At 42.1% G+C, this 13,325-nt stretch overlaps 1 protein-coding gene across 2 annotated transcripts in view; it reads right to left on the reverse strand.

The window, feature by feature from the left end:
- ctdp1 (CTD (carboxy-terminal domain, RNA polymerase II, polypeptide A) phosphatase, subunit 1) overlaps nt 1-13,325 on the reverse strand; it is a 362,097-nt gene that overhangs the window by 323,499 nt on the left and 25,273 nt on the right. For both annotated transcript variants that reach the window (XR_010018895.1, XM_063055679.1), the window contains exons 2-3: nt 5,466-5,549; nt 201-294 (exon numbers count right to left, since the gene is read on the reverse strand). Coding sequence is in view for 1 of the 2 variants with exons in the window: in XM_063055679.1 (XP_062911749.1) it covers nt 201-294; nt 5,466-5,549 (178 nt within the window). In the remaining variant the exon portion in view is untranslated. The remainder of the gene's footprint in view (nt 1-200; nt 295-5,465; nt 5,550-13,325) is intronic.

A 13,325-nucleotide genomic window follows, 5' to 3' on the forward strand; every position in this document is an offset into this window, starting at 1 on the left:
TCAGGTACTCATGACAGTGCCACCTACTGGAGTAGGGAACAGAAACAAGAAATTCATAGAAAGGAGATTAATTTGAAGACTGTTCTAAAAAGACACCAGCAAGAGCGACGGCAGTAGGAGATAAACTAAAAAGAGAGATCAAGAAAGGCAAGACAGTGATATAGAACAGAAACACTGTACTTTAATTCCACTGGACTCACCTCAGAGCTCACCATCAATTCTGGAACACTGTGAACCATGGAAACTGTTGCTGTGGCTACTGGTGCTGTTTGCTTCCCATTCTTCTTCTGTAATCTGAAGACAAGAATGCAAAATGAAGGACGAATTGCCATCCAAGCATCCGAGGAGGAAGCTGCTGTCTGCCACAATATTCTCAGACCTCCTTAACAATGCTTCCACTAATGAATTCAGTAACCATTTTATTGGATACATCCAGAGAGAAAGAGGAAAGTGGCATTAAAGCAGATATTATTGCCATCTTAAAATGGTGTATCTGCTCTACAGCTTCCCCTCCTATCTTTCTTCATCTCATTGCATCATAAACTCTTACTTTCCCTCCCTCAAGTGCTTTTACTGCTTCAGTTAAGTGCATCTCCATTACTTGCCTCACTCATTCCTGATAACCAGTTCCACATTCTAGTCATGCTTTGGGCAAAGAAATTTCTTCCAAATGCTTCATTAGCGAGTACAGTTAATGTGCACAGTTCTGGCCTCCTTATTGTACCAGCAAAAGATAGTAGTCTAAGGGAGGTCCATTAGGCTAATTCCTCAGACAAAAGCTTCCCTCCCACAAGCAAGTGAAGTTACATCTACAATACATTTTTTGAAGTCTGAAGGGTGATCTTTTTGAAATAATACAAAGATTCTAAAGGGGCCATGACAGTAGATGTTGAGATATTTCCACTAGTGGGAGAATTTCAAGATTGGGAGATGAGTAGTAGTTATAGAGAACCACGTACAATGTGCCGGAGGAGTTCAGCAGATCAGGCAGCTTTTATGGATGAGAATAAACAGACGATGTTTCGGGCCGAGACCCTTCATCAAGACTGGAAAAGGAGAGGGAAGAAGACAGAATAAGAAGGTGAAGGAGGGGACGAAGTAGTACAAGGTTGCAGGTGATAGGTGGAACCAGTAGGGGAGGAGGGGGTGAAGTAAAGGGCTGGGAAGTTGATTGGTGAAGAGATAAAGGGCTGGAGAAGGAGGAATCTAATAGCAGAGGACAGGACACCATAGAAGAAAGGGAAGAAGGGAGTAGCACAAGAGGGAGGTGAAGGGCAGGTAAGAAGTTGTGACAGGGAAACAAGAATAGGGAACGGTGAAGGGGGAAAGGGGGCAATAACAAGTAGTTTAAGAAATCAATGTTCATGCCATCAGGTTGGAAGCTACCCAGGTGTTGCTCCTCCAGCTGGAGTGTGGCTTCATTGTGGCAGTAGAGGAGGCCATGAACTGGAATGTCAGAATGGGAATGGGAAGTGGAATTAAAATTGGTAGCCACCAGGAAATCACACTTTTTGTGGGGAGTAGAGTGAAGGTGCTCGACGAAGCAGTCTCCTAATCTACGCCGTATCTCACTGATATACAGAAAGCCACACCGTGAGCACCGGATACAGTAGATTATCCCAACAGACTCACGGTGAAGTGTCACCTCACCTGGAAGGACTGTTAGGGGCCCTGAATGGTACTGAGGGAGGTGATATAGGGACAGGTGTGGCACTTGCTCCACTTGCAATGACAAGTACTAGGAGGAAGATCAGTGGGGAGGGACATGTCGACAAGGGAGTTGCGTAGGGAGCCATCCCTACTTCGTGGTGGGATCCCGATGGAGATGGCGGAAGTTAGGATAATTATGTGCTAGATGCGGAGGCCTGTGGGGTGGTAGGTGAGGGGAGAGGAACCTTACCCCTGATGTGGCAGCAGGAGGATGGGGTGAGGGCACAGAAGAGTGCAAAATGGAAGAGATGTGGGTGAGGGCAGTGCTGATGGTGAGGAAGGGAAGCCTCTTTCCTCGAAGGTGGAGGACATCTCAGTTGTTCTGGAATGAAAGTCTCATTCTGAGAATAGATGCGGCAGAGACAGAGGAACTGAGAAAAGGGAATGGCATTTTTGCGAGTGACAGGGTGGAACAGGTATAGTCAAGATGGCTGTGGGAGTCAGTGGGTTCATAAAAGATACCAGGAGATAGACCGTCTCCAGAGATGGAGACAGACAGATCAAGAAAGGAGAGAGTGGTGTCAAAAATGGACCAAGTAAATTTGAGAGCAGGATGGAAGTTAGAGGCAAAGTTGGTAAAATTGACAAGCTCAGCATGGATGCAGGAAGCAGCACCAATGTACTCACCAATGTAGCATACGATTTGGGGAGCAATGTCAGTGTGGTCTTGGAACATAGACTGTTCCAGGTAATCAATGAAAAGGCAGGCATAGCTGGGACCCACACGAGTGCCCGTGGCTACACCCTGGGTTTGAAGGAAGTGGGAGGAGCCGAAGGAGAAAATATTGAGGATGAGGACCAGTTCCGATAGATGGAGGAGAGTGATGGTGGAGGGGAACCGGTTGGGTCTGCTGTCCAGGAAGAAGCAGAGAGCTTCCCCTGATAGGGGATAGTGGTGTATAGAGACTGCACATCCATAGCGAAAACAATCCAATCAGGGCCAGAGAACTTAAAGTCATTGAAGAGATCAAGAGTGCGTGAAGTGTCATAGATATAGGCAGGATGGGACTGAACCAAGGGGGATAAAATAGAGTCAAGGTGTATAGGAATTTATTTTTATAGAGCATGGTTAATCTCTGCAATTTTCTACTCCAGAATGGTTGTGGAGGCTCTGTTGACCTCTCTGGGTGTATTTAAGACAGCAAATATATACTGTTTTGAAATATTGAGGAATTGGCAAAGGAAAGATGATGTCGAGAGGATATCAGCCACGATCATACTAATGATAGGCCAGGTTTAAGGAACCATTTGGCCTACTCCTGCTTCTCTTTCCTTGTGTTCTTAACCTCATACACAGGTGATCTCCAATACTGGCCTCTGAACAGAAACGTCATAACCACACCCTTGTTATCAACCCCTTCCATTATCAGAAATGCCTCTCAGCTTCCCCCTTTCTAAAGAATATAGCTCCATCCTTTGTCTCTCCTGACAGTGTGAACCTCCTTTAAAGTCATTTCTGCACTCCCTACTGTTCCAATGTCCTTTCTGTAAATGGGAGACAGATTCAGCACAACTGAAACTACAGAAAAAGCTCAATGATCTGGACCTAAAGCTATAGGAACTCAACAGGTCTGGCAGCAATCTACTGTGAGAAATAGACGTCAACATTTTAGTGCGCATTCAGCTTGTACCATTCATTTCAAGCCAAGGGACATCATAAGGACAATGAGACAGGCTAAAACAAAGACGGAATTAATTAGGATTTGGGACTGTTGACCTCTCTGGGGTGGGGAGAGTGAAGGATAAGAAAGCAAAGTGAAGAACCATGGAACAACTGTTTACCCAATTTACCCAAGAAAACGCTGGATGAACTGAATCAATATTTTGGACCAGCCATCACTGTGGAAGACACTAGCAGTATGCCGGAAGTTCGAGTGTCAGGGGGCAAAAGTAAGTGAAGTTGCCATTACTAGGGAGAAGCTACTTGGGAAACTGAAAGGTCTGAAAATAGATAAGTCACCTGGAGCTGAAGGTGTACAACCCAGGGTTCTGAAGGAGAAGGAGGCTGAAGAAATTGTGGAGGCATTAGTAATGATCATTCAAGAATCAATAAAGTCTGGCATGGTTTTGGAGGACTTGAAAATTGCAAATGTCACTCCACTCTTCAAGAAGGAAGACAAGCAGGAAAAAAAAATTATAGGCCAGTTAGTCTGACCTCAGTGGTTGGGAAGAAGTTGGAGACAATTGCTAAGAGTATGGTTTCGAGGTATTTGGATTCACGTGACAAAATAGGCCACAGTCAGTATGGTTTCCTTAACGGAAAAATTTGCCTTACAAATATCTTGGAATTCTTTGAACAAGCAGGATAGACAAAGGAGAATCAATGGATGTTGTATACTTTGATTTTCAGAAGGCCTTTAACAAGGTGCCATGCATGAGGCTGCTTAACAAGTTAAGAGCTCATGGCTCTTAACTTGACAAGAAAGATACTAGCATGGATAGAGCATTGGCTGATCGGCAGGAGGCAAAAAGTGGGAACAAAGGAAGCCTTCTGGTTGGCTGCCGGTTACAAGAGGAGTTCCGCAGGGTTCGGTGTTGGAACTGTTTCCATTTAAGTCATAGGTCAATGATTTGGATGACGGAATTGATGGCTTTGTGGCTAAGTCTGCAGATGATACGAAAATAGGTAGAAGCACAGGTACTTTTGAGTAAGCGGAGGGGCTACAGAAGGACTTAGACAGATTAGGTGAATGGGCAAAGGAGAAAGGTCAAGAAATGGCAGATGGAATGCAGTGTCGAGAAGTGTATGGTCATGCATTTTGGTAGAAGAAATGAAAGTGTATATTATTTTCCAAATGGAGAGAAAATTCAAAAATCAGAGGTGCAAAAGGACTTGGGGGTCTTAATGCAGGATTCCCTAAAGGTTAATTTGCAGGTTGAGTCAATGGTGAGGAAGGCAAATGCAATGTTCGCATTCATTTCAACTGGAGTAAAATATACAAGCAAGGATGTAACGTTGAGGCTTTATAAGACACGGGTGAGTGCTCACCTGGAATACTGTGAGCAGTTTTGGGCCCCTCATCTGAGAAAGGATGTGCTGACACTGGAGGGGGTTCAAAGGAGGTTCAGGAAATGATTGAAAGACTTATCATATGAAGAGCGTTTGATGGCTCTGGCCCTGTACTCACTGGAATGCAGAAGAATGAGGGGGGAATCTCATTGAAACTTACTGAATGTTGAAAGGCCTCAACAGAGTGGATGGTAGGGAAGTCAAGACCAGAGGACACAGCCTCAGAATAGAGGGATAGCCATTTAGAACAGAGATGAGGAGGAAATTCTTCAGCCAGAGTGGTTAATCTGTGGAACTCATTACCACAGGCAGCTGTGGAGGCCAAGTTATTTGGTATACCCGAGGCAGAGATTGATAGACTCTTGATTAGTCAGGACACAAAGCAATACGGGGATTGGGGCCGAGAGTGAAATGCTTCAGCCATGATGAAATGGCGGAACAGACTCAATGGGCTAGATGGCCTAATTCTGCTCCTATATCATACGGTCTTATGTTCAACCTCGTCGATCATGGACATGTGGCTCTCCTTACCTATGCTGCAGATTCCTTATCTGCCAAGGAATTCATTACTCAAGAGCAAGTGAAGCCTCCAACTGAAGAGAAACAATTACATTTTGGTGAAGCATTCATTAGGTTGAGGCAATTCCACACCACCAGCTTATTCTACAAACACTCTGCTTCAGATCTCACTGCAGGATGCATTTTATAACAAAGATTGGTGGAGGCAAGGATGGAAAGAACTTACTGCGTCAAGTCTTGGCCACACGCTGCACAGAGACCTTTCATAATGACTGGATGATTGCATCCTTCTAGTCGCAGTAGTACAGCTCTGCAAAGATCAAGCGAGAGAAGTCATTAGCAAGGCTGCAAGAAAATATTTCTTTTAACAAAAAGTACTACTACAGACCAAGGGTCTATTAAATAAAAACAACACTGCAGATACTGCAGACTTGGACCTGCTCCACATGGAAGAGTTGGGCCGAAGGGCCTGTTTCTATGCTTTATAACTCTGACTCCAAACAAAAAAGACACTTAATGCTAAGTACATGATGTACAGCAAGTCAGGAGGCATCAGTGGAAAGAGAAAAAGAGTTAATGTTCCAGTTCAGAGACCCATTATCTGAAGTGGAGAAGAGAAATGGCATGAAGGGTTATGGGGAGAAGGCAGGAGATTGGGGCTGAGAGGAAACCTGGATCAGCCATGATGAAATGGCAGAGCAGACTTCATGGGCCAAATGGCCTAATTCTGCTCCTATATCTTACGTTATGAAAGTAAAGAGAAAAATAAAGAAAGATCATTTTAAACTGCAGAGAAGATGATGTGAAGAACAGAGAGGTCAAAGAAAATATCTGCGATGATGCAAGATTAGGAAAATGTTTAATGGTGCAGTTAGAGGGCGAATGTTACTTCGTCCATGTTAAGTGTTGCTAAGATCAGGGCAACGTGAAATATTGAGCGTATCAGAAACTGAGCCATTATTACAGATGAATGACTTATAGAAGTGTTTTTTTCTGATATGTGATTGCTTTTTATTTAATGTTTTCCAAAGGATAAATTACCAACGCAGGTAGATGGAGTTAAGATGATCACCTGCTCCAGTAGCTCATAGTTTACTACTTAACTGTGATCTAATGAGGAAACCATGAGGAAATAGAACAAGCAGCAATATTTGGCCACTTACATCTACTTTGCTTTTCAATAAGATCATGACATCAAGCTCAATAATCTGCCAAATTCCACTATTGCTGGAGTTCAAAGGTTAATCAATCCCTGCCCTGGTTATGCTCAATATCAGAGAGTTTCCACAGTTGCCCTTGGTAGAAATTCTCATCTATTCCTCCCATACCACCATCCCCAATGTTGTTTTAAATGTTTGTCTACATAGGCCAAAAGCCTCTCCTTTTGCCCCAGATTGGCCAGCCTTTCAGTGGCCACTTTCAGCAATCCTCTTTTGGCCAGAAAAGCCAACTATTCATTTCCTACCACAGAGACCGCCTGACCTGAGTTCCACCAGCAGCTGGTATTTTTGCCCAATTACAGCTTCTGCACTGTCATGTTGCCCCTCTCAGAGGCCAGTATCTTGCAGTGGGACTTCCTTTCATTCCTCATAATTCCAATAGGTTCAGCCCAAAGTCAATCATTCTCTCCTCATTGGCAGCACACCAGAACTGATTCTGTGAACCGATCACTCCCTTCTACAGAAATCCAAACTTCAGTGTGGTTCCACCAAGCAGAAAGCTTACAGGTGTCTTTATCAACAGAACACATCACACCTCAACAGGACTGGGACCAGTATCCTCACAAGGGATTTCATTGTGGGAGGGTGTAAACTAGTTTGAAAGGGGTCTGAGAGCTTTGGAATCCAGTGAGATGAGAAAACAGAGGAAATTGAAGCTAGAAATCAAAACAAGCAAAACTAAGAGGCAGAGGAAAACCACAGTAGGCATCAAAGTAAGTATAGAAAAATGGTAAAAGGACGAAGTGAAAAGGTACTCTCTCCAGACGCATGCTGCACAGAGGAATAAATGGCACAGGTTAGTGAGAATGACTGAACTACCATTACAGAAACATGGCTGCAAAGTGACAGGAGCCAAATGTTCAAGAGTATTCAACATTCAGGAAGGGCAAGCAAAAGAGATACAGCAAGAGGTGCCACACTATTTATAAGGGCTGAAATCAGTATCGGGGTGAGAAATAACTCTGGCTCAGCATACCACAAGTAATAGAATCAGCCTGAGTGGAGCAAAGAAACTTTGCTGGGAATTACTTTGAGACCACAAATTTTAAATTAAATTTATTATCAAGCTACATGTATGTCGCCAGTTACAACCTAAGATTTATTTTCTTATGGGCATATTCAATAAATCCAATAACCATGAGGATCAATGAAAGACCTCACCACCAGATCATACAACACAGATCAGGGACCAGCAAGAACCAGAAATTTAAAAATGTGTATTATGAGGTTAATGTAACAATCATTCAGACATATAATCTACACAGTGGACAACTAAAGTGAACAGCAAAATGATGGCATATTCATGGAATGTAACACTGGTCTTTGAGGAAGATCCAAGGGCCTTTAAGTGACCATCATTTGGTTGAAAAATTGCCGGGATTCCCTTCATTTATTTGGGACACTAAACCTCTTACTTGGGTCAGGACACTGTTGCCAAACAGTTTTTAACTAGCATCAATTGCGTGCACATCTTGTGGCCATTAGACACCTCGGTGCACTGAGCAAAGTTTTTAAAATAGCATCAGCTGTGTGCACTTGTGTTTAAGAAAAAGTGATTTTTGTTAAGGATGTCGATTATTGTCAATGTTGTCTAAAATGTAATTTGGAACCATTCTGCTCACCGCGGTTTCAAGCATTCAGGCATGGAGATGCCAAAAATAGCCCAGAATGAAAATAAAACAATTTCACTATTTCAACAAGTTAAGACCTATGAAGAATTTGAAGGTATCAGCAATCATCTTGAACGTTACAACGAAATAAATATTTGGAGGATGAAATTATCAATAGCATTGAATGAAGGCAATCCATAATCTACTCTAGGTGGCTGCGCTGATTTTCTTCATTTACGGTCAATCAAAAGAACATAGCAGCGTACACGTATGCTGGATTAATTAATCCATTGATAACTAGGAACTAATACGGGTGCACATTCCTTTATCCGAAATTCTGAAATCCAAAAAGCTCTGAAAACAGAAGTTTTTTTTGCCAACAGCTGACGTCACTCAGGTGTGACGTGGCAGCACTAGCCAGACGTTAGGTGTGGCTCAGCGCTCGTACTGGTTACACGTGTATTTGCTGTTTGCTGATATTTTGTGTTCACTGTTGACTTTTGTGTTTCATTTCACTGTGAAAATGTCAAAAAGAGCTGCAGATACCCCTATGGATAACAATGAGAAAAAGAGAAGGAATCTTCTCTATCGATAATGAAAGTGGAGTTATTGCAGAAGCTTGATCGTGGTGTGTCTGTGCGGCATCTTACTGAAGAAAATAGTGTCAGAACTACCACTGTATAAGATTTACATAAACAGAAAGACATGTTACTGAAGTTTTAGTGACAGTGACGTTCAACATTTATTCTAATAAGTCATTTACCATGTGTTTGATTCGGTTTGTTTGAAGCTGTATATTTTTATGTTTTATTGAATGTTTGTGTTAAAAATAAAATTTCTTGTCATTATTCCCTAAACAATACAGTATAACAATTACATACATAGCATTTACATTGTATTAGGTATTATAAGTAGTCTAGAGATGATTTAAAGTATATGGGAGGATGTGCGTAGGTTTGGTGCACCGCTGGGTCTTAAAGTCTACCGCACTTGGACAGGTTAAATAAGGAACTTGAGCATATGTGTTTTTTGGTATGGTGGGGGGGGGGGGGGGTCGTCCTGAAATCCGAAAAATTCTGAATTCCAAAATGCAACCGGCCCCAAGGATTTCGGATGAGGGATTGTGGACCTGTAGTTTTATAATGCTGTAGTAGTATTGATAATGTTCTAATTTTTCCTGTACCTCATTTAAATACATAATTTGTTACTCACTTAGATGATTGTTGTCTTTTTTTAAAAAATACCTTTTTAACAATTTCTATTAAACTTCAGCTAACTGGGAAAGCCGCTTAATTGGGCCAAAGTGTGCTGTCATATTTCTGTTTTTTTTTTATTTGTCTTCCATGAACGCAGACCATTTCCATCAACTCTTCCTGCCCCCCACCACTTTAATTCTCGTCTCTGACCAGCATTTGCCCTTACTGTGTTTTTCACATTTTTGCATATTGGTAGAAACTCTCACAGTTTAATTTTGTCCTGTCAGTTTACTCTGGGATTCTATCCTTCCCTTTATCAGTTCATGGGATGTCTTTGCCATTTACTGAAATACTTCTGGTCTTTATGACTACAGTGGATTTCAGTTAATTATTTCAAGAGGATTTAAGTAAAGGAGTAAAGAGGTCTTACTGCATTTATTTATGATGTTGAGAGTGTACCTTGAGTACTGTATGGCATTTTGGTAACTTGAAGAAAAAGGATATACCTGCCAGAAAGCAAATACAGTAAAGTACAGTAAAATACAGTAAATTCACTACATTGGATTCAGGGGTGTTTATAAGCCACATTAAAGATTAAGTAGTAAATAGTTTTGAAGAATGAGAGATGATTTCACTGAAATTCACATAATCCTAAGAGTTCAACAGGGGAGATGCTGGGTAGAGATTTCCCCTCATTGAAAAATACAAAACGAGGAATCATTCTCTGAGAATAAGTCATCTGCTCTTTGGGACTTACAGTGCCTTGTAAAAGTATTCAACACCCAACCCTTCGTTCACATAAATACTACAACTAGGGATTTTGATCAATTTAACGGTGAATTTTTATTGGTGAATAACATGCTCCTTCACACACACACACGAACCCAAAAAACAGGGGAAACTGTAAACCATGAAAAACTAAACATTCAAAAACTGAAACATTAGTAGTTCAAAAGTATCCATTCCCCCTTTGCTCAGTACTTAGTTGAACCACCTCTCACAGGTATTTCAGCCAGTAGTCTTTTTGGATAAGTCTCTATTAGCTTTGCAATGTGATGGAGAAAGATTTGCCCATTCCTCCTTGCAGATTTGCTCAAGCTGTGCCAAGTTAGTTGGGAAATGGCAGTGGACGGCAACCTTGAGGTATTGCCAGAGATGTTCAATTAGGTTAATGCTCTTTCATCTTCATTTTTGGTTAATCTGTTGAAAATCACCATACTTTCCTATCTTAGAGAGAGGGGATATGTATTCTTATGAATTCATTGAAAACAGGTGATCCTCCAATTTTCTACATCAACAAATTGGGTGAGTTGGTCAGGTAATATACAGTACTATACCTGAGGAAGGTTAGCATTGTAATTAAATGGGATGAATACTTTTTCAGCTTTACAATTTTGGTTTACAATTTTCAGTAAATTTGACAGTTTTTTAAATTTTTCTTTGATTTGACAACACTTGTAGATTAGCTCAAAAACCTTACTTCAATATATTTTAAACTTAGACAATGAGACAGCAAAATGTGAAAATAGTTGAGAGGGCTGAATACTTTTTCAAGCCACTGCAGATAAGGGCAAGTTCCTTCATTCAATCTTTGCGATTCCCTACCCCAATTGGGCTGTGTAGGCTTAGTCAATGAGCCTTTAAAAATCAAGATTGATTAAGTTACACACATAAAAGACGCTGGCGAACGCAGCAGGCCAGGCGGCATCTCTAGGAAGAGGTACAGTCGACGTTTCGTGCCGAGACCCTTCGTCAGGACTAACTGAAAGAAGAGCTGTCTTTTTTCTCCCCCCAAGAAAAGGGCATCAGTGAATATGAAGAGCACAGGAAAAACGGTAAAGATACAAGATCATTCTGAAAAATGATCTGAAAAGCCCAACTCCTGCTCCTAATTTTAGTGTTCTTAAGGATTTTTTTTCTAAGAAGGATCCTTTACACAAAATTACAAGAGACAGGATTCAAACCTAGATCTGCAGCATTTATATCAGGTGTCCCTGACCTAATCAAGATATGACCTCCGTAAAGCTATAAGAGATGGTTAGAGAAAGACCAACCCATCATCATGTTGCAGTCCAGCAGTCAACTGTGGCAGGGCTTACGTATCACCAACTGTGCATTCCTTCCCGATAAGCTTAACACATTCTATGCACGTTTTGAACAGAAAGGAATGGGTATGTCACCACCCACTCTGATAGCCTCCAGTGTATATGAATCAACAATCACCACCAGATGTGAGGTCAGTCTTCTGGAGGGTGAACCTGTGGAAGGCATTGGGTGCTGATGGTGTCCTTGGCGGTGACCTTAAATCCTGTGCGGATCAGTTGGCAGGGCTATTTGCAGGCATTTTCAACCTCTCACTGCTTCGGGCTGTGGTTCCCTCCTGCTTTAAGGTGGCCACTGTCTTCCCGGTACCCAAGACAACATGCCTTAATGTTTACCGTACAGATGCTCTAACATCTATCATCTGGAGGTGCTTTGAAAGGATGGTCACGACACACATCCACTCCAGCTTTCCAGACAATTTCCAACCCACTACAAGTTCCCTAACTGAAACAGGACTACAGCGAACACCATCTCCCTGGCCCTATACTCATCCATGTAGTATCCAGACAGTAAGGAACACTGACGTCAGAATATTGTTTATTGACTCTTGAATTACTCCAAACAAACTCATCACCAAATTCTAGGCCTTTGGAATCAATACCTCCCACTGCAATCTGATCTTTAACTTCCTGACCAATAGACCACAATCAGTAAGGACACCTTCAGCACAATTATTCTAAACACTGGTGCTTCCTCAGCTTCCTACTCTACTCCCAGTACACTTGGAGTAGCCCGACTCCACTCTAACTTCCTTGGAGTAGCCTGACTCTACTCTAACTTCACCTACAAATTTCCAGACAATACTACTGTAATGGGCCACATCTCAAATAACAATGAGTCAGAGTACAGGAAAGAGATAGAGAGCTTCGTACCATGCACCATGACAATAACCTTTCCCTTAATGTCAACAAAACAAACCAGCTGGTCACTGACTGCAAGAATGGGGGTGGTGCACATGTCAATTGTGTGGAGTTGAAAGCTCAAAATCCTACTGTAGGTATGAACAATACCAATAGCCTATCCTGGTCTAACCACATTGAGAGGAGACACAGAAGCAGTCTGGGAGAGCTCTGTGGGGCGCACTGGAATCTGTACTGGGCTAGGAGCAGGCCCTTCCCATCGTGCTGCTCTCCAGTGTTCATTTGGTGGAAGAACAAGTTAGAGCAACACAGCTTACCATAAATCTATTCACATGCCACTCAGGGACTTGGGCTATATTTTTTTTAATATTGTGACTCTGTTTTTCTGAAATTGTAACCATATGTGCTATTTGTTCTATGTGTTATTGGCCCTTGGCCCCAGAGGAATGCTGTTTCGTCTGGCTATATTCATGTATGGGTGAATAATAATTAAACTTGAACTTGATGTCACAGCCAAGAAAGCTTATCAACACTTCTACTTCCTCAGGAGGCTGAAGAAACTTGGCTTATTCCCATCAACCCAATTTTTATCATAGAAAGCATTCTGTCTGGTTGCATAACAGTTCAGAATGACACATAACCATAAAAAAAACTGCAAAGTTGTGGAAACAGCTCAGCGCAACACAGGAAAAGGCCTCCCCTCTATACATTCTGTCTGTACTTCTTGCTGCCTCAGTATAGCCGCCGGTATAATGAAAGGCCACCCACCCTGGATATTTTCTCTTCTCCCCTCTCCTCACACTGGAGGACAGCTTCTATCCCACTGTTATCAGACTCTTGAGCAGGCCACTTGTATGATAAAATGAACAACTGGCCTCACAATCCACCTTCAGACCTTTCACTTTATCATTTACCTACACTGCTCTTTACACTTCATTTTGCATTGTTCTACCTCATTCTAGCTCAATGTACTGAGTCAAACATGAGAAATTCTACAGATGCTGGAAATTCATGCAACACACATCAAAGTTGCTGGTGAATGCAGCAGGCCAGGCAGCATCTCTAGGAGGAGCTACAGTCGACGTTTCGGGCCGAGA

The sequence above is a fragment of the Mobula hypostoma genome, chromosome 1 (genome assembly GCF_963921235.1).
Source record: "Mobula hypostoma chromosome 1, sMobHyp1.1, whole genome shotgun sequence".
NCBI lineage: Eukaryota > Metazoa > Chordata > Chondrichthyes > Myliobatiformes > Myliobatidae > Mobula > Mobula hypostoma.